At 45.4% G+C, this 27,330-nt stretch overlaps 1 protein-coding gene across 1 annotated transcript in view; it reads right to left on the minus strand.

Moving 5' to 3' along the window:
* FAM184B (family with sequence similarity 184 member B) overlaps nucleotides 1–17,573 on the minus strand; it is a 98,375-nt gene extending 80,802 nt beyond the window's left edge. The window contains exon 1 of the mRNA XM_030192189.1: nucleotides 17,507–17,573. Coding sequence (XP_030048049.1) covers nucleotides 17,507–17,542 — 36 coding nt within the window. The 5' untranslated portion in view covers nucleotides 17,543–17,573. The remainder of the gene's footprint in view (nucleotides 1–17,506) is intronic.
* Between the last annotated feature and the right edge of the window lie 9,757 nt (nucleotides 17,574–27,330).

Here is a 27,330-nt window from a genome sequence, read left to right on the forward strand (position 1 = left end):
TGACAGTGCTATGAATAAAAGTAAACATTACAGGATGTCTCATGAAATGAATACAGTATATGTCTATGCCAAGATGATCTCCTGTCCTAATAACTATGTGTGCAGTTTCAGAACTGGTAATGCACGATGGCTATGAAGAACTTCAGGATTTCTAAGAACAGAGAACCATGAGAGGTTATTTTAAAATAAAGCACTTCTCTTTAAAGTCTGGAAATACATGTCTCACAGTTTTTTAATAGCCCTAAATGAATTCTATTAGGTGACTTTAGACCTGGCCACATAAAGCAGCCAGTATAGGTGTAAAATGCAGCATTTAAAAAAAAAAGGAAAGTATAGTCCACCCTCAGAACAACAGACATCGGAAACAGTAGACAGGTGCCAAAAAATTAAATAAAATTTAAAAATTACTGAAAAACAAAATGAAAGAAAAATAAAAGAGGGTTAGCATTTAAAATAAAAACAATAAACATAAAAAATAACAAAAGTGTATAAATTCATACTGAACATGCATACAAGCTGGAGTTTATTGAAATCTTATTAAAAATACAAAGCATCAGGAACAAAGGGCACTGCTTCCTCCATATAGTCCATTTCTCTGAGGATGAACTGTACATATAAATTTTCCAATTGCTGCAACCAGCAGCACAGGCACACGTGGATATTCACATCTACTCTGGAGCACACCAGGGGCGTAGCCAGACTTTGGCAGGAGGGGAGTCCAGAGCCCAAGGTGAGGGGGCACATTTTAGCCCCCCCCCCCCGCCGCCACCAACAACTTTGACCCCCCCTGCCGATGACCCTCTCGACCCCCTCCCACCGCCAACCCTCCACCACCATCGCCTACCTTTGATGGCGGGGGACCCCAACCCCCGCCAGCTGAGGTCCTCTTCTTCCGGTGCAAGGCTTCATTCTGTTTCTGTGAGTCTGACGTCCTGCACTTGTGCTCCAGTAGCATAGCTATGTGGGGCCACAGGGGCCTGGGCCCCTGTAGATTTGGCCCTAGACCCCCCTGCCGATGACACTCTCGACCCCCCTCCCACCGCCAACTTTCCCCCGCCGCCATCGCCGTCCACTACCTTTGCTGGCGGGGGGCCCTAACCCCCACCAGCCGAGGTCCTCATCTTCTGGCGCAAGCATAGGCGGTCGGTGGCCCAACTGTTTGGGGAGGCTAAAGGGGGCGGGGTTAGGGGTGGGACCAGAGGCGGGGCTTACATCCATAATTGTCTGACAACAGAAAAAAAATAAGTAAAAATAAGTCACAATTAATACCTTTTATTAAATTTAGATATTAAATATGTATCATATGTCAAAGAATAAAGTGGTTGCTCAAAGCATGTACTAACCACAATTGCTCAACTGCAAAACACTATGCACAAATTTGTGCAAAAACACACTCATAAACCTTACTGTACCATAACACTGGGCAGACCCTAATAAACCAATATACCACCCATACGGAAAATGCAGACCATCAACAATATGAAACAAGGGATCATAATATCACAATTCTCATGTAGAGCCACAAAACACCCTTTTAGGGTGGAAAGTGTTCACAATGAGCTCCTTTTATGAACGACTATATGTAGATCCTTCAAGAGGTAGTGTGTCATGATTTAGGCTCTAAAACCCTTTCTGATGATTTGGTGCCACCTCAGTAAGGCCAATACACAATCTCTCCACTGCAAAACACTATACACAAACTTGTGCAAAAACACACTCATATAGCCTTACCAAACCATAACAGTACTAATTCCAAGGACAGGACGAGCTAAACCTTATGCGTGGAAAGGCAGCACTGTAATTACACGGGGCTCTAAAACTCCAGTGCACAACCTAGTGAAACAAAAAAAAACAACCCAAAAAGGGCTGAAAATACTACACGCTAGCAGAATACTGCATCTTGATCACACATGAAAAACACATGACACAACAGATATGAAGGCAAAATACTGAACTGGAAAGTTACCTCAAGAAGTCAGACTCAGCATGCAGCAATACTAGAAAAATTGAAATTTACATGCAAAACATCACAGATGCACATTTCCAAAAGCTGACATATTCCAGTTAATAAAATCTGAATAAAATACTTTTTTCTACCTTTGTTGTCTGATCATTTAGTTTTTCTATTCGCTTTGGTCCCAGTGTCTTCTGTTTTATGCAGTGTCTTCTTTCCATTTGATATTTTTTCTCTCACCATGTCCACCATCCTCCTGTGTCCTTATGCGTCCTGTCTACCATCTGTAGCCCTGTCCCTATCCTTCAGTATCCCGATCCAGCTCTTATATTCAACAGTTTTCCCTCCATCCATATCCAGCATTTCTCCTCACTCTCCTCCATCCATGTGCATATACTTCCCTCCCTTCATCCATGTCCAGCACCTTCCCTCTTTCTCTCCTACCATGCCATCCAGTGTCATCCCTCTTTCTTTCTCTCTCCATCCTTCCACCCATTATCCTCTCCCAATCCTTCCGTCCATTGTCTTCCTCTATCTCCCCTTCCTTCTAGACAGTTCTCTCTTGACCCTTTTCCATTCAGCATTTCCTCTCTCACCCCATCCTTCCAGTGTCTTTCCTCTTTCCCTCCCTACCAGTTTCTTCCCTCCTTCCAGCATTTTTCCTCTTTCTCCCTCCTTTCATCCAGCCAGCATTTCTCAGTCTGACAGCTAGGGTCTCCCCCAGTTTCTCCCCAGCAGCTTCTCTCTCTCTCTCTCTCTCTCTCTCTCTCTCCTGCCCATGTCCCCTCTTTCTCTCTCCATCTCTTTCTGGCTCTCCCCTGCTTTTTTCCATGTCCCTGGCTCTCCCCTGCTCTTTTCCATGGCCCCTCTTTCTCTCCCCATCTCTTTCTGGCTCTCCCCTGCTTTTTTTCCATGTCCCTGGCTCTCCTCTGCTCTTTTCTATGGCCCCTTTTTCTCTCCCCATCTCTTTCTGGCTCTCCCCTGCTTTTTTTCCATGTCCCTGGCTCTCCTCTGCTCTTTTCTATGGCCCCTCTTTCTCTCCCCATCTCTTTCTGGCTCTCCCCTGCTTTTTTTCCATGTCCCTGGCTCTCCCCTGCACTTTTCCATGGCCCCTCTTTCTCTCCCCATCTCTTTCTGGCTCTCCCCTGCTTTTTTTTCCATGTCCCTGGCTCTCCCCTGCTTTTTTCCATGTCCCTCTTTCTCTCCCTATTGCTCTCTGGCTCTCCACTGTGCTGGCCATGTCCCCTGGCTCTCCCCTGCTCTTCTTCTCTCTCCGCCTACCGTTTCCAGCCAGTGGCCACATTCTCTTCTCTCCCTCCGGCCCGGGCCTCTTTAGCTGACAGAAGAAGAAAAAGAAGCGCGGGGCCGCATCAGCGTTCAGACATGCGCTGTCGGCTCTGCCGGTCCTCTGCCCCCGGAACGGGAAATTGACGTCACGGGGCAGAGACCGGCAGAACCGACAGAGCATGTCTGAACACTGCTGCGGCCCCGCGCTTCTTTTTCTTCTTATGCTGGCTCCGAGAGAGGCGGCGGCAGCGGATCAGCTGCATAGATGTCGTTCCTGGCTGCCGCTGCGCTGCTCAATAGAAGCGGCGGCAGCAGAAGATTTTGTCAGGAGTCTCGGCAGGGCCGCGGGGAAGGTCAGAGCTGGGCTGGGAAGGTTTAGCCTCCCCAAGCCTCTTATACGGGGCGCCTATGGGTGCAAGGTCTAAAGCAGCATGCATACTGCTTTCTCGTTGAGGCTGCTGGGGGCTCGGGGGATTGGAGGACTTGGTGGGGGAAGTGATACTGTGTGCCGCGGGGCTGGAAGGAGAGAAAGAACTGGAAAACTCCAGTGCTGTGGTGGCGTTGGAAGGAGAGAAAAAAAGATGCTTCTGCAGCTGCACCACTCAGGGGGATGCAAGGCAGAAAAATGGAGTGGCAGCTCATTTGGGGGGGCATTGCACCCCTTGCCCCCCAATTATGCCCATGAGCAAAACAGGATACTAGGAATTATTAAGAAAGAGATGCAAAATAAGACCAAGAATATTATAATGCCTCTGTCGCTCCAAGGTGCGAGATCACCTTGAGTATTGCGTTCAGTTCTGGTCGCCATATCTCATAAAAGATATAGTGGAATTAGAAAAGGTTCAAAGAAGTACAACCACTCTTCAGCCCCCATTGAGCCACTGTCCTCCAACACACATGTGGTATTGAAGTCAAATACATTCTGCATCCAGAGAACCTCCTGGCCCTCTACCAACAATGAATGTAGAATAGAGCAAGATCGTTACCCCATAAAACTCACCATACAAAGAAATTTTGGTTTCTAGTGTAATCTCAATAATAGACATATTGTAAAGTAGTTTTTAAAAAATCTATAAACAAAATGTCACTCAGAATCTAGAGCAAATCTACCATGCCAGCACTAAATTCCAAAACACAGATCCTACCTATGAAAAGGTAGTGCCCTAAATATTACAGTGAGGCCCTAAAATATCGATACATCTATTGAGAAAACTGAACAAGCCAAAATACTACAGAATGGTGACAGAATACCCCGGTCACACACAAAGAACACAAATGGCAAATGCAGAATACGTGACCACAAACTCTATAAATATAAATTAAACTGAACCCCCAAGAAGCCAGACCTTGCATATAGTACCAGAGAAACAAGAAAGAAAGGCATTTCCTCCTGTGCAAAATATAAAGATAGCACATGCCATGGATGGTGGTAGAGGCGTGTAACTTGGGCAATTGTGTTTGGCTCTCTGGCCAGAGAGAGCCCCAAGCCTGCCAGAAGCTAAAGTAGGCATAGCCTGGTAATGGGCTTTGGGGTCCTCTCCCAGTTTTCTGCTCTGGGCCCCAGCCATGTCTAACACCAGCTCTGGCAAGATGTACATGCAAAATCTGATATAGTCTAATCACAAAATAGAAAATAAAAATCTTTTTAGTACCTTTTTGTTGTCTGGTCATTTTATTTTTCATATCATATTGGTCCCAGTCTATGGTTTCTGCTTCCCTCTGTCTTTTCTATCAATTTTATATTTCTTGTCTCTCCATGTCCACCATCCATCTCCCATCTCTGTGTCCCTATATTTCCTTGTCCAGCATCTCCCTTGTGTTCATATCCCTGCACCCATCATCATTCCTTTGTACACGCATGTACCCCCATGCCCAGCATCTCCCTTCTGTGTTTCTATTCTCCCCCTTGTCTGGTATCTCCCCTCTGTGTCCATGGTATCTCTATTCCCATATCGCTCTCCCCCCCCCTTCACATCTCAGGCATTGCCCCTCTGTGCCCATATGCCATCCCAATACAGTATCTCACCTGTGTCCCTGTCCCCAAGCTCCCACCTAATGCCCATCATCTCCCTTCTGTTTCTCTATACCTATGTCCCCTTTCTCCCTCCCCCACACCAATGTATCCCTCACCTCTCTGACCCCACCCCAACCAGCTCTTCTCATTCTCTTTTACCTCCCCCTTATGCATCTGACTCATTCTCCCATCATAGGTTCAGCATTTGGCCCCCTCTTCCTTTATCTCCTTGGTTCAGCATCTCTCTCTCTCTCTTCCCTCTAATCCTAATCCCTCCCCCTCCCTTGGTCCAAAACCTCTCTCCCTTCACTCCAGCTCCCCTTGCAGGTCCACATCTCTCCCTCTTCCCTCCAGCTCTTTACTGCATATCCAGCACCTCTCTCCCTTCACTCCAGCCCCCCTTGCATGTCCAGCGCCTCTCCCTCTTCCCTTTTGCCCCCCACGTATCCAGCATCTCTCTCCCTTCCCTCTCACCTCCTGCATATCCATTATCTTTTTCCCTTCCCTCTCCCTCCACATATCCAGCATCTCTCTCCCTTCCCTCCCATCCCCTACATATTCAGCACCACCCTCCCTTCCCTCCCCTCCCCAATATGTCTTCCCTCCAGCTCCTCCTTACATGCCCAGCACCTCTCTCCCATCCCTCCAACCTCCCCCCCTGCATGTCCAGCACCTCTCTGCCCTCCCACAATTCCGGCACCTCCACGTCTTCCTTACCCACCCCCCATCCCCACCGCGTCACTTGAACTTCATGCTATCATTGCTGCACAGCAGGAAATCCATACAGGCCTGTGTCAGGGCCTTCTCTTTCTGCTGCGTCCCACCCTGCCTGCATAAACAGGAAGTTGCATCAGTGGGTGAGAAGGCCCCGATGCAGGCCTATGTGGAGTTCCTGCTGGCTGAGCTGTGGTTTTTTTAAAAGCATGTATATTAAGGGCTACCATCTAGATAATCAGTGGCACTAACTACTGACAGCTATATATATAGCAGTGATATTCAGATGCTAGTCATATAGCTAAGCAGTTTAATTTAGGCCAGCTTTTTTTCTCTCCTAAATTAAACTTCCTAGCCATATGTATAGCACCTGAATATAGTTATGTGCTGATTATGTGCATAAGTCATTAGAAAAATGGCAAATACACACAATATGTGCTTGTAAAATGCAAAAATTTTGCCTAGGCACTATTCTGTAAATACTTGAATTTTGCTGCTCACATATCAGTGCATTATAACACTAAATATGTATTTTCTAATATATTACCACTATTCATGATGTATTGTAAGCCACATTGAGCCTGCAAAGAGGTGGGAAAATGTGGGATACAAATGCAATAAATAAATAAATAAATTATGTGATATAGTCTGCTCCTTTCTTTGGTGGAGAGTATTCCAACCTTAACTCTCATTGTGTAATAAGGGGTAATTCTATAACTGGATGCCCCATTTTAAGTGCCCTAATGCCACGCGGCAAGAGTCTATTATGGGGGGAATTCATCAAGCAGCATTAAGGCCTTCATGCAGGTGTTATGGCTTTAATGTGTGTTAATTCCCAATGGGGACCTTTTACTAAGGTGTGGTAGGCCTAACATGGGCCTACTGCTCGCTAAAAGGGCACTACCGTGGGATGCGCTGAGGGTCCCTTGGAGGGGCATAATCGAACGTGAACGCCCATCTCCATGGGCGTCTATGTCCAAGAACGGGTTCGTGAAGGGGTGGGAAAGACCGTATTTAAAAAAAAAAAAATAGGCGTCCATCTTTCGTTTCGAAAATACGTTTGTACGGACCAAAATGCCATGGATTTAGTCATTTCCGAGCTGGGCGTTTGTTTTTTTTGCGATAATGGAAACTAAAAACGCCCAGCTCAAAAACGTCCCAATCCAAGCCATCTGGTAGTGGGAGGGGCCAGGATTCGTAGTACACTGCCCCCCTGACATGCCAGGACACCAACTGGACACCCTAGAGGTCAGTGCGGTGAACTTCAGATGCTGTAACAAATACAGAAGAAACCTGTCTTCGCAGAAAACAACAATAATCAAACACAGCGAAGATGACGCAAAATAACGGTAAAATGAAAAAAAGAAGAAAAAAAGAAGAAACAACAAAAAAAATGGAACAAGGAAATAAAGAATTGAAAAAATGAGAATTGCAAAAATATGCACAAGAAAAAAAGAAAAATGTGTATATAAACAAAATCAAAAATCAGAAAAAGATGACACAAGAAAAATGCAAAAAATGAATTAATTAAGATGATTTTATTAAGGTGATATGACTCGACACAGCTGTGTTTCGGCCCAACCGGCCTGCGTCAGGAGTCTGTTACACCATGTATATATTCTCTGGCAATATAGGTTCTTGTAGGAAATTCAATAAAATTTTTATTCAATAACACTCTACCTTTAAAAAGGCTGTGTGCGTAGTTTGACAACAATCGTTATGTAGAATTCTGGTATGAAAAGTATATCTATATCTTGTTGAGCAGAGTTTCAAAGCTACTGGCGTTCACTGAATTTCCTACAAGAACTTATATTGCCAGAGAATATATACATGGTGTAACAGACTCCTGATGCAGGCCGCTTGGGCCGAAACACAGCTGTGTCGAGTCATATCACCTTAATAAAATCATCTTAATTAATTCATTTTTTGCATTTTTCTTGTGTCGTCTTTTTCTGATTTTTGATTTTGTTTATATACACATTTTTCTTTTTTTCTTGTGCATATTTTTGCAATTCTCATTTTTTCAATTCTTTATTTCCTTGTTCCATTTTTTTTGTTGTTTCTTCTTTTTTTTTTCTTCTTTTTTTCTTCTTTTTTTCATTTTACCGTTATTTTGCGTCATCTTCGCTGTGTTTGATTATTGAACTTCAGATGCTTCCACATGCATAGGTCCCTTACCATGAGTGCTGAGCCCCCAACCCCCCTCCCCAAAACCCACTACCCACAAATGTACAACACTACAATAGCTCTTAGGGGTGAAGGGGGCACATGTGGGTACAGTGGGTTTTGGAGGCCTCCCATTTACCAGCACAAGTGTTACAGGTAGGGGGGATGGGCCTGGGTCTGCCTGCCTTAAGTGCACTGCGGTACCCACTAAAATTGCTCCAGGGACCTTCATACACGCAGGCCTCTAGGACTTGTTGCTGCTGTATAACCTTGGCACACCAGTTGACACCTGAAGACTAATGTCTCCGAAAATGTCTTTTATTGGAATAAGCACGTTTACTCACAGTTAATTGCAGATCAGAGGTTGTGCCCCACTGGCAAAGAGTCTCCCTGGTACTGAGATTAGCAGTAGGTCAGAGCTGGCAGAATGTTGTACAATGCCCACTTTCAGTAACGTGGGTAACACATGAAAGGGAGCTAAAACTGGCTTACAAAAATGGCCACTACCTCATGGACTACCGGAAACAAAATGGGGCACACTCTGACCCAGTAAGCAGGGGGGAAAGCACCATGGGAGTAGAGCCTACCAACTACCAACATTGTGAGCATTTAAAACAAGCTAGTGGAATCACGGAGCCCAATACCCTACACCCAGCACAATGCATTGCTGATGTAACTCTGCAGTACGCATAACAGAAAAGGTATCACACTCACCCGAGAGCCACATCAGAACCAGGGAAAGGCTGTCACAGGATAGAACACATTCTGCTGTCATGGAGGTGGGTACGGCATTTGAGGCTGGCATACAGGCTGGAAAAAAAGTTTGTAAAGTGGGTTTTTTTTGGTGGGAGGGGGTTAGTGACCACTGGGGGAGTGAGGGGAGGTGATCCCTGATTCCCTCCGGTGGTCATCTGGTCAGTTGGGGCACGTTTTTGGGACTTGGACCTGAAAAAAAAGGGTCCACATAAAGCGGACCAAATTTTTGTTAAAAATGCCCTTCTTGTTTCGATTATCACCTAAAGACGGCCATCTCTCCTTGGCCGATAACCACGCCCCAGTCCCGCCTTCACCACGCCTCCGACACGCCCCATCCACTTTGTTCGTTCCTGCGACGGAGTGCAGTTGAAGATGACCAAAATTGGCATTCGATTATACCGATTTGTTCGCTCACGGGAGAAAGATGCCCATCTCCCTATTTGGGTCGAAATATGGGCGTCTTTCTCTTTCGAAAATAAGCTGGTTGGTAGCTTTCCACTCAGCATGCACTAATCTCACACTGAAAAATATTTATTTTCAAAGCAGGAGGTGCGTCCATGGGCGGAGAGTAGGCATACCTGTACTAGTAAAGTAGCACGGGCACATTACCACATGCTACTCGATTAACATGAGAGTAGTGTGGGAGCTCTTACCACCTCCTAAATAGATGGCGGTAAGGGCTTCCCTGGTAATGGTAATGGTAATAATAGGGAAATTAGCATGTGGCCATCACAAAAAAGTATGGCGAGGCGGCCATTTTACCGTCATGCTAAAAGTGGCCACAGTGCATAGAAAACCCACGTGCTGACACCATTTTTTTAGCATGGCTTGGTAAAAAGACCCCTTAATGCATGTTAAGTTCTTAATGCCCATTGCATGTTAAGGCCCTAATGCCCACTGCAACAAAAATAAACATTTTCTTACAAGAAGACTTGAGCTTTAATACGTGAATAGCATGATAAGAAAGCTTATTCTTATGGATTGATCTAGTAGAATGGCAATCAATGGGTAAAGAGTATAAGGGGTCCTTTTACTAAGGTGCGCTAATGATTAGCATGCATTAAATGATAAGACGCCTGTAGGAGTAGAATTGGCATCTTATTATTTAGTGCACACTAATCATTGGTGCACTAACAGGCTCATTTTCGAAAGAGAAGGATGCCCATCTTTCGACACAAATCGGAAGATGGGCGTCCTTCTCCCTGGGTCGTCCAAATCGGTATAATCGAAAGCCAATTTTGGACATCCCCAACTGCTTTCCATTTCAGGGACCCCCAAAGTTCAAGGGGGTGTATCGGAGGCGTAGAGAAGGTGGGACTTGGGCCTAACACATGGACATCCTCGACCCATAATGGAAAAAAAAGGGCGTCCCTGATGAGCACTTGGATGACTTTACCTGGTCCTGTTTTTCTTACGACCAATGCACAAAAAGGTGCCCGAAATGACCAGATGACCACCAGAGAGAATCAGGTATGACCTCCCCTTACTCCCCCAGTGGTCACTAACCCTCTCCCACCCTCAAAAAACATCTTTAAAAATATTTTGTGCCAGCCTCAGATGTCATACTCAGGTCCATGACAGCGCATGCAGGTCCATGGAGCAGTTTTAGTGGGTGCAGTGCACTTCAGGCAAGTGGTCCCAAGCCCATCCCCCTCCACACCTGTTACGTTTGTGGAGGAAACAGCAAGCCCTCCAAAATCCACCAGAAACCCACTGTACCCACCAGGGGCGTAGCCAGACCTCGCCAGGAGGGGGGCCAGAGCCCGAGGTGGGGGGGGGCACTGTTTAGCCGCCTCCCCCCCCGACGCCGCCCACCAGCCGCCGCCGCCAATTTGGACCCCCCTGCCGAGTACGACCCTCTTGAACTGCCCCTCCCACCACCAACCCTCCCTCGCCATCGCCGCCTGCCCTGCCGCACGAGGTACCTTGTTTGCTGGCGGGGGTCCCCAAACTCCGCCAGCCAAAGAGTCTTCTTCAGCACCGGAGTTAGTAGACTCTGGCGCCTTCGTTCAACGAAGTTTGTGTGAAGATCAGCTGTTTTTGACGCCTTACATCCTGCACCATGCATGTAGCCCTCTGCAGGACGTAAGGCGTCAAAAACAGCTGATCTTCACATGAACTTCATTGAATGAAGGCGCCGGAGTCTACTAACTCCAGCGCTGAAGAAGACTCTTTGGCTGGCAGGGTTTGGGGACCCCGCCAGCAAACAAAGTACCTTGTGTGGCGGCGGGGCGGAAGGCGACGGCGGGGGAGGGTTGGTGGCAGGAGGGGGGTTCAAGAGGGTTGTCGGCAGGGGGCCAGGGCTGAATCTACGGGGGCCCAGGCCCCCCAGGCTCCATGTAGCTAGGCCACTGGTACCCACATCTAGGTGCCCCCTTCACCCATAAAGACTATGGTAGTGGTGTACAGTTGTAGTTAGTGGGTTTTAGGGGGGGGGGGGTTGGGGGGCTCAGCAAAGTAAGGGAGCTATGTTCCTGGAAGCATTTTATGAAGTCCACTGCAGTGCCCCCTAGGGTGCCCAGTTGGTGTCCTGGCATGTCAGGGGGACCAGTACACTACAAATGCTGGCTCCTCCCACGACCAAATGGCTTGCATTTGGTCGTTTCTGAGATGGGCCTCCTTGGTTTCCATTATCGCTGAAAATCAGGAACGATCAAGTCTAGGGACGACCATCTCTAAGGACGACCAAAATTTCAAAATTTGGGCGTCCCTGACTGTATTATCGAAACGAAAGATGGACATCCATCTTGTTTCGATAATACAGGTTTTCCCACCCCTCCATCGGAATGTTTTGCGAGGACGTCCTCAACAAAACTAGGGCATCCCTTTCGATTATGCCCCTCAATTTGGTATAAATCTGCATTTGGACGTTTTTCTCACAAAACATCCAAATTGGTATTTTCAAAACCAATTTTTAGACGTTTTTCTATGAAGTCCATCAGAAGTGCATTCAAAACAAAAGGGGGTGTGTCAGGGGCGCGTTAAAGGCGGGGTCTGGGCATTTCTAACACTTGGATGTTTTTTTGCAATAATGGATCAAAACATTAGATGTTTTGGTCTAGACCTGTTTTATTTTGGTCTACACCTGTTTTATTAAGAAATAAGCCACAAAAAATGACCTAAATGACCAGATAACAACTGAAGGAAATCAGGGATGACCTCCCCTTACTCCCCCAGTGGTCACTAACCCCCTCCCACCCCCCAAAAATGTGATTAAAAACATTACTTACCAGCCTCTATGCCAGCCTCGGATGTAATACTCAGGTCCATTAGAGCAGTATCAAGGTTCCTGGAGTAGTCTAGTGGTGGGTGCATTGCACTGCAGACAGGTGGACCCAGCTCCATACCTCCCCTACCTACTACAGTTGTAGTGGAAACTATGAGCCCTCCAAAACTCAACAGAAACCCACTGTACCCACATATAGGTGCCCCCTTCATCCATAAGGGCTACTGTAGTAGTGTACAGTTGGGGATAGTGGGTTTTGGGTGGGCTTTGGGGGAGGGCTCAGCAGACTAGATAAGGGAGCAACGATGAGATGTGTACCTGGGAGCATTTATTTGAAGTCCACTGCAGTGTCACCAAGGTTGCCCCATTGCTCTCCTAGGATGTCTGTGTGGCCAGTCTACTAAGAATCCTGGCTCCTCCTACATCCTAATAGCTTGATTCTGTGCGTTTTTCACTTGGACATTTTTGTTTCAAAAATAGACCAAAAAGATAAATGCACCGAGCACAAAAGCACCTAGCAAATAGCCATTTCCAAAAAAAAAAAAAAAGAGAGACATTTTTCTGTTTTGAAAATGGCTTTCTTCCCCACTTGAATTTTGGACGTTTTTAGCAAAACATCCAAAGTTGGACTTAGATGTCATATCGAAAATGCCCCTCCACATCTGTTAGTACACCTTAGTACAAGGACCACTAAGTGAGATAGCTAACCTGGACACATACCGTCAATAATTTTGAACACAAGGCATAAAATTTAAATTCAATTCTAGCCACCACTGGGAGCCAGTGTAGGGATTTCAATAGTGGAGTAATGCTGCCCTAACGAGACTTGTTCAGAATACTTCTAGTGACAATATTTTGTAATAATTGAATCCTTGTTAATTAAATTTTAGAGATGTATATCCAAAGAATTGCAATAATCAAGTTTGGAAAAAAATCAAAGTATGAACAACCTTCTCCAGATAATCAGGTGATAAAAAAGAACGAATTGGCTGTAAAAATTATAATTTGTTAAAGACAGTAGAAACTAACCCCCCTACTAACAACACTGTGGTACGCATGGCAATGCCAATACAGCCCATTCAAAGTGGCTTTGTAAACAGAGGGGTAAATGCTTAATTTGAGAGTTCCAAGATAATTCAGAATCTAACCAAGCACCTACATGCAGAGGAGTAGCCTAGTGGTTAGCACAGAGGACTTTGATCCTGGGGAACTGAGTTCGATTCCCACTGTAGCCAGGGCCGGTCTTAGGCAGAGGCAACAGAGGCGGCCGCATAGGGCCCCGCGCTTAGGGGGGCCCCAACTCTGCCTCACTCCAACCGACCCCCGCTCGGACGACTGCATCATGATCCCGCTCAGCCACTGCCGCTCCGCTCCCGCCACGTTGCGGCACGGTGCCCATCCCCCGCTGAGCCCGCCGTCAGCAGCCTCCCCGGCCCCCGACAGTTGCACCGACGGCCCCGACAGACAGTTGCAGCGCCAGCGCAACAGCCCCGGCTCCCGACAGAGAGTTGCAGCGACGGCTCACCCCAGCGTTTCACTTCCCGCTCAATGTCCCACCTTCTAATGAGGTATTTCTTGTTTGGCGGGCGGGAGTCACTGAGCGGGAAAGCTGCTTGGAGCCTGGTCGGAGGTGAGCTGGTGTGCGAGTGAGTGCGACTTAAAAATAAATAAAGACAGTCAAGTGGAGCTCGAGCTGGAGCAAGTTTGTGCCACTGCCATTCAAAGGTAAGCCAGGTATGGTGATAGCTTTTCTTATAAGGAAGAAGGAAGTTTCAAAACCCTTTTGTGCCATTTTAAAGGTAAATACTATTGCAGTAGTCTATTATTCTCCCATCAGTGATTAAGTCAAAATTCAGTGTTTTATGAAGGGCAGTGACAGGAAAAGATCAAGAGGTTAGCTAAAGTGATGCGTGTATGTGAGGGGTGGGGACAGGGGCAAGTGGAGAGGGCTAGCAGTGTCAGACTTTACTGTTAATTTGCCCAAAGTTATTGAAAACCTAAAGAATCCCAAGTGGGCAGACTAAAAATTGTCCATCTAAAGGTACTTATCTTGCTAAGCTGGCCAGATCATGTGTATTTAGGAAAATTTGAGTTTCCAAAGCAAATAGCATTGTAGTCTCAAGAAAAAGGGGCATTTCTCTAAGCACGTTCAGCTTAGGAGAGGAAAAAAGCACATATAAAATCAATTTCCAAGGAACCTTTTTAAATTAAAAAATAGGGGAATTTGAAAGTACTGGATCTTTTCTTAGTATTTTTCCTTTTTTCTCCTTTGTTATGAGAATTGGACTTGAACTGAATTTCTAGGGAGGGGGGTTCATGATAGCATTGTGCTTATTATTTCAATCCGTTTTTTTGTACAAGTTTAGATTCATTTGTCTTTATTTGAAATTTCATAAATAAAAAATTTTCTAAAAATGGAATAATCTTATCAATGGGGTGGAGCTAGGGTGGGGGTGGGGCTGGGGTGGGGAGGGGAGGGGCTAGGGTGGGGCCCCACCAAATTGGTCTGCACAGGGCCCCGCACTTGCTAAGACTGGCCCTGTGCAGCTCCCTGTGACTCTGGGCAAGTCACTTAACCCTCCATTGCCCCTGGTACAAAATAAGTATCTGAATATATGTGAACTGCTTTGAATGTAGTTGCAAAAACCACAGAAAGGCAGTATATCAAGTCCCATTTCCCCTTTCCCTAAAGTACTGTTTGCAGCTTAATAGGTTTACCATCTAATGTAGGATCGTGATTTGGAAGAGAACAGTTTCTGCTCACCCAGAGTAACTTAGGCTTGTCAGAATTCAATTTTAGAAGGTGAGAACCCATCTAATTTGAAGTTTAAAAAAAAAAACTTTATGCGATTGCAGAGATCCTGAATAGTGGTAGTTAATGGAAAAATGAACTGTAATGGCATCTGAGCACCCACATTCCATTACAGAAAACTAACGTAACCCGGCATTGGCGTGCCTAATATTTAGCTGCCAACAGTTACATCAGCCGTAGATCTGGCATAACTGCAGTCATGAATATACAGCAGTGGGGTACATACAGTATTCTGAAGCTGCACATATAAGTGGCAGCTCTGCCCATGCCCCTCCCATGTTCCACCCATGTGAATACCTCCCTTACTTTTACACGCTATCAGGCTTATTTTCAAAAGAGAAGGACGCCCATCTTTCGACACAAATCGGGAGATGGGCGTCCTTCTCCCAGGGTCGTCCAAATCAGCATAATCGAAAGCCAATTTTGGGCGTCCCCAACTGCTTTCCGTCGCGGGGACGACCAAAGTACCTGGAGGCGTGTTGGAGGTGTAGCGAAGGGGGGACTTGGGCGTGCCTAACACATGGGTTTCTCAACCCATAATCGAAAAAAAAGGGTGTCCCTGACGAGCACTTGGGTGACTTTATTCGGTCCTTTTTTTTGTTACGACCAAGCCGTCAAAAGGTGCCCGAACTGACCAGATGACCACTGGACGGAATCGGGGATGACCTCCCCTTACCCCCCCCCCCCCCCCCGTGGTCACTAACCCCCTCCCACCCTAAAAAAACACTTTAAAAAATATTTTTTGCCAGCCTCTATGCCAGCCTCAAATGTCATACCCAGCTCCATGACAGCAGTATGCAGGTCCCTGGAGCAGTTTTAGTGGGTGCAGTGCATTTCAGGCAGGCGAACCCAGGCCCATCCCCCCCTACCTGTTACACTTGTGGTGGTAAATGTGAGCCCTTCAAAACCCACCAGAAGCCCACTGTACCCACATCTAGGTGCCCCCCTTCACTTGTAAGGGCTATGGTAGTGGTAAGGGAGCTATGCACTTGGGAGCAATTTGTGAAGTCCACTGCAGTGCCCCCTAGGGTGCCCGGTTGGTGTCCTGGCATGTCAGGGAGACCAGTGCACTACAAATGCTGGCTCCTCCCACGACCAAATGGCTTGGATTTGTCGTTTCTGAGATGGGCATCCTCGGTTTCCATTATTGCCGAAAATCAGAAACAACCAAGTCTAAGGATGACCATCTCTAAGGATGACCTAAATGTCAAGATTTGGTCATCCCCGACCGTATTATCAAAACGAAAGATGGACGCCCATCTTGTTTTGATAATATGGGTTTCCCCGCCCCTGTCTGGGGATGTCCTGCGAAGACGTCCTCAGGAAAACTTGGGCGCCCCTTTCGATTATGCCCCTCCACGTCACTTACATGCATCCTTACAGAATAGTTCTCAGGGCCCGATGCACAAAGCTTACCGTGCTTGCAAAGTTTCCTTTAGCCCGGATGTAGCCATTCTAAAGCAAACATTATTTAGCGTCTAATGCATAAAGAGATTTTGTGTGGCTTTAACTGTTTGCTGTAGCAGCTACTGATAATCCAATGCAAATGTATTACAACATGCTCATTAGTACGAAAATTAGCATTCCGTGCAATGCACAGAAAGGAGCACCTGCCTTTAACATGCAAAATTTTCTGGCAGGTCTGGAGCTGTCGTGTGAGGGCGACTTCTGGGATGAGTAGTCTGCTTGCATTTTCAATAGCAGGAGGAACACAACAGTGTGGGAGAACAGAGAACAGCTTAGAGGGGCGGAGATACAAAAGTAGACAGCCAGTTGGCAGGGGAAAGCCCCTATGATGTCAGCTGGGGGGGGGGGCTTTCAGCAAGGAAGAGATTCCCAAGAGTGCCGGCAAAATCAATCGGGGGCAGCCAGAGGGAAAGCAAGTAAACTGAAGGAGGAAGGTGTAGGAGAGCACTGCAGGGGAAGGGAGAGACTTGGGACAGTGGAGTCAGCCTCAGAGCACTGCAGGGGAAAAGTGCAGCAGTGGGACAAAATGATTCCTGGGCATGCACAGAACATGGACACTTACCAAGAGACGGTTCTGTGCATGTGCAAGGCACTTTCCTTAACGAGCTGCTTGCAGAATTTCTGTGCATCTCATTTGCATGCAATTCCCTTTGAGCTTCAGTTGCCGTAGGAATTGGTAACTTCACCCGCGGCTGCCGTATTTAACGGTGACTTTTGAGCATCGGGGCCTTAACCATTTTGCTGCTACTTACCCATGAATGTACATCTACTACACGTGTAGGTGATGCATAAATACAGGCACCCAGTTATAGAAATGCCCTTCAATTTCAAATGCTGTGCAATAACACATTCAAATTGCAGAATATACAGCAGAGGCGCCTGACATGAATATTAAAGAAGAACCATGAGCAATTTGTCTGTTAAGAGCTCATTTGAAATAAAGCTCCTGCAATAACCGAGTCTGCTTTTCAAAAAGTGATTTAAAATAGCTCTCTTTACCTTGCACACACACACGTTATATTGTGCTGCTGCAGAATTATACAATGCTCCTTGCAGTACGTCATTGCTGCCATGCCATCCCTCCACTCCTCAGACTAAGTACCTTCTCACCTTAGTTAGCTGTGCAATCTTCTTGCACATTTTCATGTGTATTTCCTGATTGTATTCTTCTGCAGAGCTGAACGGGTCACTTTTGGATCCATTGCAAATCCCAGACTGATGAACCTTGCCTGTGGCCATTCTGCTGAAAATGTTACTCAGGCTTGTGCTCTGTGATTCTTGGCACCCCTGAGCTGCACCAGCTCTGACCACCAGTATGTTCAGTGTTCGGACTGACTAAAATGACACAGAAATTCTCCTTCATCCAGATCTTCTCTCTCTCTCTCTCTCTCTCTCTACATATGTTAACATCCTTCATCAAAGCCAGAGAATGCTTAACAGCAACAAGTGCCACTCCCCTCTGGGTGATTTTTGGCAGTGATTCTGTTTTGACATAAGACCTTATCCTTGCTGGACACTTCAAATTCCAGGGAAGCAGGTCACTTTGGGAGATACAAAACCAAGATATATATATATATATATATAGTTTTGTATTTATAGTATTTCACAAAAATTAAATCAAATATAATAAATGTTGACTGTGATAATGTGTGCCCCGGCAGAGCAGGGAGTCCTCATAAAACACACAGAGGGCAGTGCAAATGTGAAAAGGAAAGGCTTTATTTTGCACCACAGGAAAGATAAACATGCCTGTTTTCTCACAGGCTTCTCACTTTTAGTAAAGTCTGTCAAGCACAGTCCTGGAATCTTGTCCCTGACAGCTTCCACACTTCAATATATAGTCACTTCTTAACTCTGAAGTTCAAGGTCGCTTCTCATACCTCCTTGACTTGACCGGCTAATAATTGCTCGATTCTGGGAATCCTCTGCACTTCAGTTCCCACTTGCCCGCTTACTTGGAAACCTCTGTAGCGGGGCCTCCTTGATCTGTTCAGCCTCAGTGCTTTCAAGGCTGTCCTGGCCTGAGCCACGCCCCTCTGACTCAGGCTCAGTCTTTGCCTCAGCAGACTAGCACCCAGTGGCGTAGCCAAGGGTGGGCCCAGGCCCACCCACTTTGGGCTCAGGCCCACCCAGTAGCAGCACACCTATGATGTGGCTGGCAGGGATCCCCTAGCCCAACCAGCCGAAAATTCCCAACTACTCTCCCTCCTGCATAACTTGTAAATAGCATATCGTCGCCTGCAGTGAGCAGCGACTGATACATACTGTTCGCACTGGCCCCACAGCCTTCCCTCTGATGTATTCCCGCCTATGCGGAAACAGGAAATTGCATCAGAGGGAAGGCTGTACGGCTAACATAAGCAGTGTGTATTAGTTACTGCTCGCTGCCAGTGAAAATTTTTATTTTTGTTACATTTGGATCTATTTTTCTCTCCAGTCACTTTGCTTAAGTCAGGGAAAACCATCTATGTTACTGAAGTTTAGTATATAGGACTTTCATTGCTTTTGTAATCTAGACTATTTACAGAATGTATGTACTCTCTTTCATTTCTGGCACATCTGAAGCTAGATTTATCAAAATATTTTTATTTTATGGCAACTTTAAAAAATGTTTCATAAATCTAGCCCTTTGCATTTTTATATTTCTCTCCCAGCGATTCTGATCGTGTGTAGCCACCATGTCTGCAAGTGGAATGCCTGAGCTGTGCTCCTTCTTTTTTTGGCTTGTTAGTGATCCATAACAGGTTCCAGTGCAGGGAGCAGACTGACCCATTTATAACACTGTCAGTAACACTTGCTGAGACATCTCAGCTACGATTTATGAGTAACGAAACAGATGCTCTTTCCACCATTACCCTGATTCTATATAGCTTACCTAGGGCCCCTTTTACTAAGCCGCGTAGGCACCCATGTGTGTCCAACACACGCCAAATTAGAGTTACCACATGGCCCTTGCAGTAATTTCAATTTTGGCGCGCATCCACTACGCATGCCTGAAAAAATATTTTTTTATTTTCTGGCGTGCGTAGCGGATGCGCGCCAAGTGGCATCTGATGCGCATAGGTCCTTACCGCCCAAATTCTTTACCGCTAGGTCTATGGCTGGCGGTTAAGTCTCAGACCCAAAATGGATGCGCGGCAATTTTGATTGTGCTGCATGTCCATCTTCGGCAAAAATATAAAAGGCCTTTTTTACAAGTGCGCTGAAAAATGATTCCCTGCGTGCCCATTACTGCAGGCCGTTCTTCAGCGCGCCTTTATAAAAGGACCCCCTAGAAATCTGTGCCGAAATCCAAGTGTGTTCTGTAACAATGCGTGTAAGTTAATTGGCTTAACAAGCCAATCAGCATTGTTAACAGCACTTAACAAGCAATAATGAGCACTAGTTGACAATAATTAGAATTTACACACACACAACTCCCTAAGCATATTCTGTAAAACACTGCGCCTAAATTTTAACACATGCAGGCAAAAATGGGCATTGTTATGGGCGGACAAATGGGCATTTTGTGGGCATTTCAAAATTTATGCGTGTTGTTATAGAATATGGCCCTCTGCACCTAAATCTACATGCCGGGATTTACGCCATGTTTTCATTGGTGTAAATGGAGGCGTGTAGTTTTAGGCGCTATGATTTTATTTATTTATTACATTTGTACCCCACGCTTTCCCACACAATGCAGGCTCAATGCGGCTTACATGATATCAACTAAGCTTATTCTATATGCCATGCCTAAATCTAGGCACTGCTTATAGAATACGCTTAGGCGGGCATGTTTTCCGCACAGATTTTCTAGGGGCCATACATAGAATCACCCTTAGTGTTTAAACTATTTTTATGCATTCTTGCCATTTACATTAATTTTTTTCATTTATGTTTATCAATATTTGATAATCCACCCTTAATTAACCTCAAAGCAGAATAAAATCAGTGTAAAGAACTATGGGCTCTGTTTACTAAGCCGTGTTATAAGCGCATTAACCATATACACATGTTAACTGTGTATGCGCCTGCAATATCCCTATAGATGCCTACATGGTTAGTGCCCACGCTAATTGCAGGCACATTAAAAATGCTAATGTGCCTTAGTAAACAGGGCCCATAGTATTGAATAGTACAAATAACAAGTTTAAAATACTCATTACATCTGTCCCATTGCAAATTTCACTGCTACACCCTATATTCCCCATTAGCTACCAGCTCCAAAAACGATGTACTGAACTCCAACAATCGTTAACAAATACCTAGCTAAAAGGTCACATCTTGACCACTAATACATATTTCTAGTCCAATCTTGTATGGTATTTTATTCCAGAAACACACACACAACTAAAGGCTGATGGCTGCATCACTACAGAGAAAGAGGAAGTACCATTAATATCTGTTGTGCTGAGCATAAACTTGATCTGAGTCATACCAAAGTAATAATCCTTCCAAGTACCCCGACACTATTTATTTTTTTTACCCATCACAGTTTATTAATCATCTGTACAAAAAGGTAGAGATGATTTACATTAACCAGTAAAATATATATTACTTAGCGTCAGCCCTTAGTATATTGGCAGCAATATTCTGAAGCAACTGTAGCTGATTAAAATGATACTGCTCTAATCCCCTCATATAGGAGCATGCAGTAGTACAGACACATGTATAACAGCAGATCTTTCTCTAAAATAGATTACAGAGAATGAATTTGGTCTAATTGAAAACCACAGCAGAAACCTGAGAATTCATGGTCAGAGTAGCATCCAAAACAAACCCCAAAATCAACACTGACCCATGATGTCAATGTTATTCCCTCTCAGTAAAGAAGGGACATCAATACCTAGCTCCTTCTGCTAACCCACATTGCTTCTGAGGAATTTAATCTTCAACTAGGTGCCATAATCAATGAAGCTTCTGCATCTACAGTAGACAAGCATTCAAATTTGCAAGTCCCTGAACCTGAAAATTATAACTATTAGAACATTTGTATACGCTGGACTTGTTGGCCCAGGGATTTCTTCAGTTGTAATATTGAGAATGTGGTGTATGTGGTTCAATGCCCATGGAGTTTACTGTATATAGAAAAGACCAAAAGAAGATTACAGAAGGAACTGGCCAAGAACAAGAGTGCTATCAAAGAAAGGCCATGCAGAAGCACCCTTACACCATGGTTATGTATGCTAGGTTTATTAGTATTTCTATTGAGGGTGTCTTATGGGGTAATTTTATAAGTGTTTTACAATATTTAAAGGCTGTTTTGCAAGCAGAGAAAGGCTTTTATCAAATATCATGACCACTTGTGTTCCCAGGGGCATAGTTTCAGTGGAGCAGAGGTGAAGTTGTGATATATATGCTCAGAATACACATATGCATTTACACCAATTTTGGAATGTTTGTACACTCTCAGGGCTGATTCTGTGTGTCTAGGTTTCCATTGTAAAATAGGTGCCTTTTTATATAGGTGTCCCATTACAAAATCAGGCCCTTAAAGGGCAAATCTAAAACAGGGCACCCACATTTATGCATCTCTTGAATGTATAAGTGGACACAATACTGTCACTTTCAAGGGTATGTGTACATTTACACATGTAAGTGGCAGCAAAACACCTAAGCTCTAAAGGAAGGAGCATGGGAGGGACAGGGGTGGGGCTGCCACTTATATGCATAACTTTCAGAATATTGTAAGTCATGCACTTCCTTGCACATTTGGGTACCCAGAGTTACACCAGATCTGTGGCTGGTATAACTGCGGATGCCTAAATATAAAGTGCACTGCTGGTACCGGGTCATGCTGGTATTCTATAACGGCATCTAGGTCCAGATGCTATTATAAAATAGGCTTTCACTGCATGGCTTTGAGGCAACTACTTATAGAATGTCTCACAGTAATGCAGGGCCGGTCTTAGCAAGTGCGGGGCCCTGTGCAGACCAATTTGGTGGGGCCCCATCCTAGCCCCGCCCCACCCTAGCCCCACCCTAGCTCCGCCCCATTGATATGTCTCTGCCACCCTACGACACATTTTATCATGTCTTTTCGCCCTCAGTCCTTAAACAGACAGATGAGTTTTGCAAATGAAGGGAGGGGAAATTTTGTCACTTCTTAACTTGTTACTTGTTGGAGAAACAGGAAGCCCGTCATCTCTCAATAGATTCTATTCATATCTAGGACAGACAGAAATGTGCAACACAGACTACTGGCTCCTATGCAGCAGAGATACCATGAGCAATACTGGTAATACGTACAGTAACTCAACTGGAGCCATTCATATGATCACATGTGCATCAAACCAGTGATGCAAGGAAGAGAAAACAGAAGAAATAAAAAATGGCTACAGGACCTGAATGCTGTAGCATTTGTGAAAATATTCTACAGTCAGCTCATAAAACCTTGCCAACCACACATTAAATTCCTAAATAATTTAATAAGTATTTAGTTTTAGAATTGGAGTTCTTGGGTGTAAGTTCAAGACTTTGGTGTGGAACTGGCTGATGTCACTCTGTAAAATTGAATGGAGTCATTGTGGATTCGATGCTAGTGTATAAACCAGCTCCCTTGGTGCCCTGCAGCACAGGTTCTCATCCAGAAAAACTATTTGCCATTCTGAAGGGCCTTCGGTCTGGAATAGGAGAGAGACGCACCTCACCTGCCTTAATGGATTGGCTTGTGGCACAACTGTTGTAGGCAGCAGCCCTGTCTGTTGCTTTGCTCGCTGCCTGCCTCGCTCGGCTCCAGACCATGAGGAGTCTGCACGCGCTCAGCTCTCCCTCGCAGGCTCTCGCACCACACTCAGCGACGATGGCTCACCACCTCGGACCAGGCTCCAGCTTTTCCTGCTCAGTGACTCCCGCCCTCACAGAAACAGGAAATACATGCAGAAGGTGGGACATTGAGCGGGAAGTGAAAAGCTGCTGGAGCCTGGAGGAGGTGAGCCGTCGCGCTGCAACTGGCTGTCGCCGTCGGGGGCGGGGCCGTCGCTCCAAAGTTTACTGTCGCGTGACGCCAGGGTCCGGGGACTCGGGAGCAGCTGATGGTGGGCTCAGACAGACAGCGGGCCCAAGCCGGGGGTGGGCGCCATGCCGGTGGTGGTGGGAGGCTTGGAGTTGGAGCGGAGTGGCCGAGCCGCGGGAATGGGATCATCATTCACTCATGACTGATTATGAAGCAGTCCGCCGGGTCATCCGAGGCAAGCGGGAGCAGAGGTACGAGGCAGAGTTGAGGCGCGCCGCGGGGGACCCCCTTAGGCGCGGGGCCCTATGTGGCCACCTCGGTCGCCTCTGCCTAAGACCGGCCCTGCTGTTATGTTACCAGTGGAACAGTTGATCTCAGACCTGGCAGGAGGCCTCTATAATTTGCCCAGGAGCAAAAAGGTTGTATTTAGAGAGGAATAATGGATGATGTTCTTGTTGGTAGTCAAAGGTATAGTTTGAACAATATGGGCAGAGGTCCTCATAAACAAATTGACTATTGTTGCAAACACTGTACTGACTTCATTGTTATTACACAGGACATTACTGTTATTTCAACCTATTTCTTATATACAGTATATATGTTAATACAAGCTCCTCCCTTGTCCAGATCCTGGCTTGTGAGCTTCAGTGCTCCAGTGCATATTTCACTGCCTATAATATTACTACTACTACTACTTATCATTTCTATAGCGCTACTAGACGTACGCAGCGCTGTACACTTGAACATGAAGAGACAGTCCCTGCTCGACAGAGTTTACAATCTAATTAGGACAGACAAACAGGACAAACAAGAGATAAGGGAATATTAAAGTGAGGATGATAAAAGGGTTCTGAACAAGTGAGTAAGGGTTAGGAGTTAAAAGCAGCATCAAAAAGGTGGGCTTTTAGCTTAGATTTGAAGACGGCCAGAGATGGAGCTTGACATACCGGCTCAGGAAGTCTATTCCAGGCATATGGTACAGCAAGATAAAAGGAACGGAGTCTGGAGTTAGCAGTGGAGGAGAAGGGTGCAGATAAGACAGATTTACCCAGTGAATGGAGTTCCCGGGGAGGAATGTAGGGAGAGATGAGAGTGGAGAGGTACTGAGGAGCTGCAGAGTGAATGCACTTATAGGTCAATAATATGAACTTGATCCGTGCTTTGTCTTATAACTCTTTACTGGTCTATTTGTACGCTTCTATCTTTCCTAAAGTAAGTCAGGAGCAGTGCCTACATCTGTTAAAACTAGATTGTGTTAATTTTTTCCCTTACGTATTTTCCTTCTTTATTATAGATTTCACCTCTATCCCCTTCATTTGTTCTAGGACCCTGTTAACTAAGGTTCGCTAGCGTTTTTAGCGCAGCTAATACTTAGGAATATATGGGTGTCTCTAGCATTAGTGTGCGCTAAAAACGCCAGCGTGTCTATAGCGCAGCTTAGTAAACAGGGCACCAAGGGGCCCTTTTACTAAGGTGCGTAGGTGCCTATACGCGTCCAACGCACTCCAAATTGGAACGACCACCAGCTACCACGTGCCCTGGGCAGTAATTCCATTTTTGACGTGTGCCGAAAACATGCGGTCGAAAATATTTTCTATTTTTTACTGCATGGCGCTTACCTGGCGGTAATCAGCAGTTTACGCATGCTGGCTGCTTACCGCCTGGTTAGAACATGAGACCTTAAGTCAGTGGGTGGCGGTAAGGTCTCAGCCTGAAAATGGACAAGTGCTGGTTTTAATTTTGCTGCACGTCCATTTTCGCCCACAAAAAAAAAGCCTTTTTTCCAGAGTCGCTGAAAAATTGACCTGTGCGCGTCCAAAAGACGCGCCTACACCAGAGAAGACCCCTTTTAGGTGTGCCTTAGTAAAAGGGCCCCCTAGTGTCTGGTCCTAAAAAAACAAACAAACTCAGTTTTGTTATGTTGACTCATAGTTTAATGGTTAATAACGTCCTCATGTATCCTGTGCTTTCCCAGCTGTTGCAATGCGTCTGTGTTCACCTTTTCTAGCCCACTGAATTGTACAAATTATTAGCAAATACCATATGTTGTAAGCATAGTTTGTGTAACAACAACATCTGTTCCAGTTCCACCTACTTAAGCCACACACATTTCATAATCTGGCACATGGCACAGTTTATTCACACAGACACTGTTATGGTATACTTTCAGGCCATTCTAATAAAGCCTGTCACAATAAAGAGGAAAAAAATAAACATAAATACTTTAGCAGTGAATTAAATATACATTAGTTTTCAGAAATAAAGGACACAACTGTCTTTCACTGATCAAACCCTGACAATTCAGAAAGCTGATAGTACAGGGCTGTGTCACCAGGGCACAATATCATGTTATGTGGTATTTGACAAGCAGTGAAGATTAAAGGGCAAAGTTATCAACATAGGCTACTGTTAAGAGGTCTCGTGACATAAAATGAGACTCACGGCATAAAATGGGACCTGTGATAAAATAGCACAAGTAAGTGGTAAAATTACATATCTTGATGTAGCCCACATTGATAACTTCCCTCTTAGTGTGGATGAAAACACTCACTATACACCCATATAGGATGACTGGAAGCATATTACATCACTCTGACAAACTTTTAGCCTTGCGTGCTCTCCCCGGTCTAATTACCTTTCATGGCTATAGGTCATCCCCACTGCTCCCTCCACCCTTTCCCCTGAGATTTGATCATTAAGCTCAAGATAGTAAAAAATGGCATGTAAAGACCAAAGTGGCCTATCTATTCTGCCCAGTAAGGTTAGGGGTGTAACTGCTGCTCCATGCACATAACCCTAATCAAAGGTAGATGCAATTCTAAAAAAGGCCATGGAGGTATTAACTGCACCTCTGTGCAAGTTGGCCCGTCTTCTTAGAATTGCAAAACGTTATTTCACTGCTGTTTCAGCTGAAGAGCATAATAACCAGTTTCCATTGTCTTGCCATTTAGAGACAGTTTGGGACCCCGTTTACCAAATGGCGGTAAAAGGTGACCCACAGTGGCATCGGTGTGTGGGAATGCCATGTGCAAAAACCACCTTTTACCGCAGGCGGTAAAAAGGCCTTTTCTTTAAAGACCAGTAATTTAAAAATTGCTGTGTGGGCATTTACTTCTGGAGACCTTGCTGCCTCCTATTTAGGAGGCAGTAAGAGCTCCATCAGTAACCTGGTGGTAATTGAGCAGGACGCGGTGCTGTCTGATTATCACTGGACCCCCCCCCCCAAGTATTAGAAAATACAGGTGTATTTTCTAGCACCAGAAATGGCGCACAGGAGACCCAGAACTACCTGGCGCTGAATAACCACACTCCAAGCTGGCGCAACCCCTACCATCCTTTGGTAAAAAGGCCCCTTTGGGCATATCCCACTCCTTTTGTCTCCATCACCTCTTCCACACCAATCTTTCTGTGAAAAAATATTTCATGACACTGCTTCTGACCCTGCCTCCTTACAGTTTCATATTGTATCCTCTAGTTCAAGAGCTGCTTTTCCACTGAAAAATGTATATTTGACATTTGTATTATGTCTCCCCATCCTCCATTGCTCTAGGGTATACATGTTTAGGTTCTAAATTTTTATCTCATAAGTCTTCTGGTGCAGATTCTGCATCATTTTTGTTATTTTCCTCTGGTTTCCTTAAGTCTCTTTATATCTTTTCTGAGATATGGCCTCCAAAACTGAACACAGTATTCCAAGTGAGGCCTCATCAATGACCTGTAAAGGGGCCCATCATCACCTTTATTCTACTGGTTATGCTGCTCTCTATGCAGCCCATCATCTCTCTATCTTTGGTGACCACCTCATCACCTTGTTTCACTGCACAGAGATTGCCAGACAGGTTTCTCTCCTGTTCCATGTAGATCAGCCTCTCCCCTCCTATCACATATAGCTCACTGGTTGTCTGTACCTCAAATGCATCACTCTGGAACAGTCATGATGACCCTAACTCTATTCATTTCAGATCAAACCTGGAAAAAATACATAATTGGACATAGGTAG

This window comes from Microcaecilia unicolor, chromosome 2, assembly GCF_901765095.1.
Source record: "Microcaecilia unicolor chromosome 2, aMicUni1.1, whole genome shotgun sequence".
Taxonomy (NCBI): domain Eukaryota; kingdom Metazoa; phylum Chordata; class Amphibia; order Gymnophiona; family Siphonopidae; genus Microcaecilia; species Microcaecilia unicolor.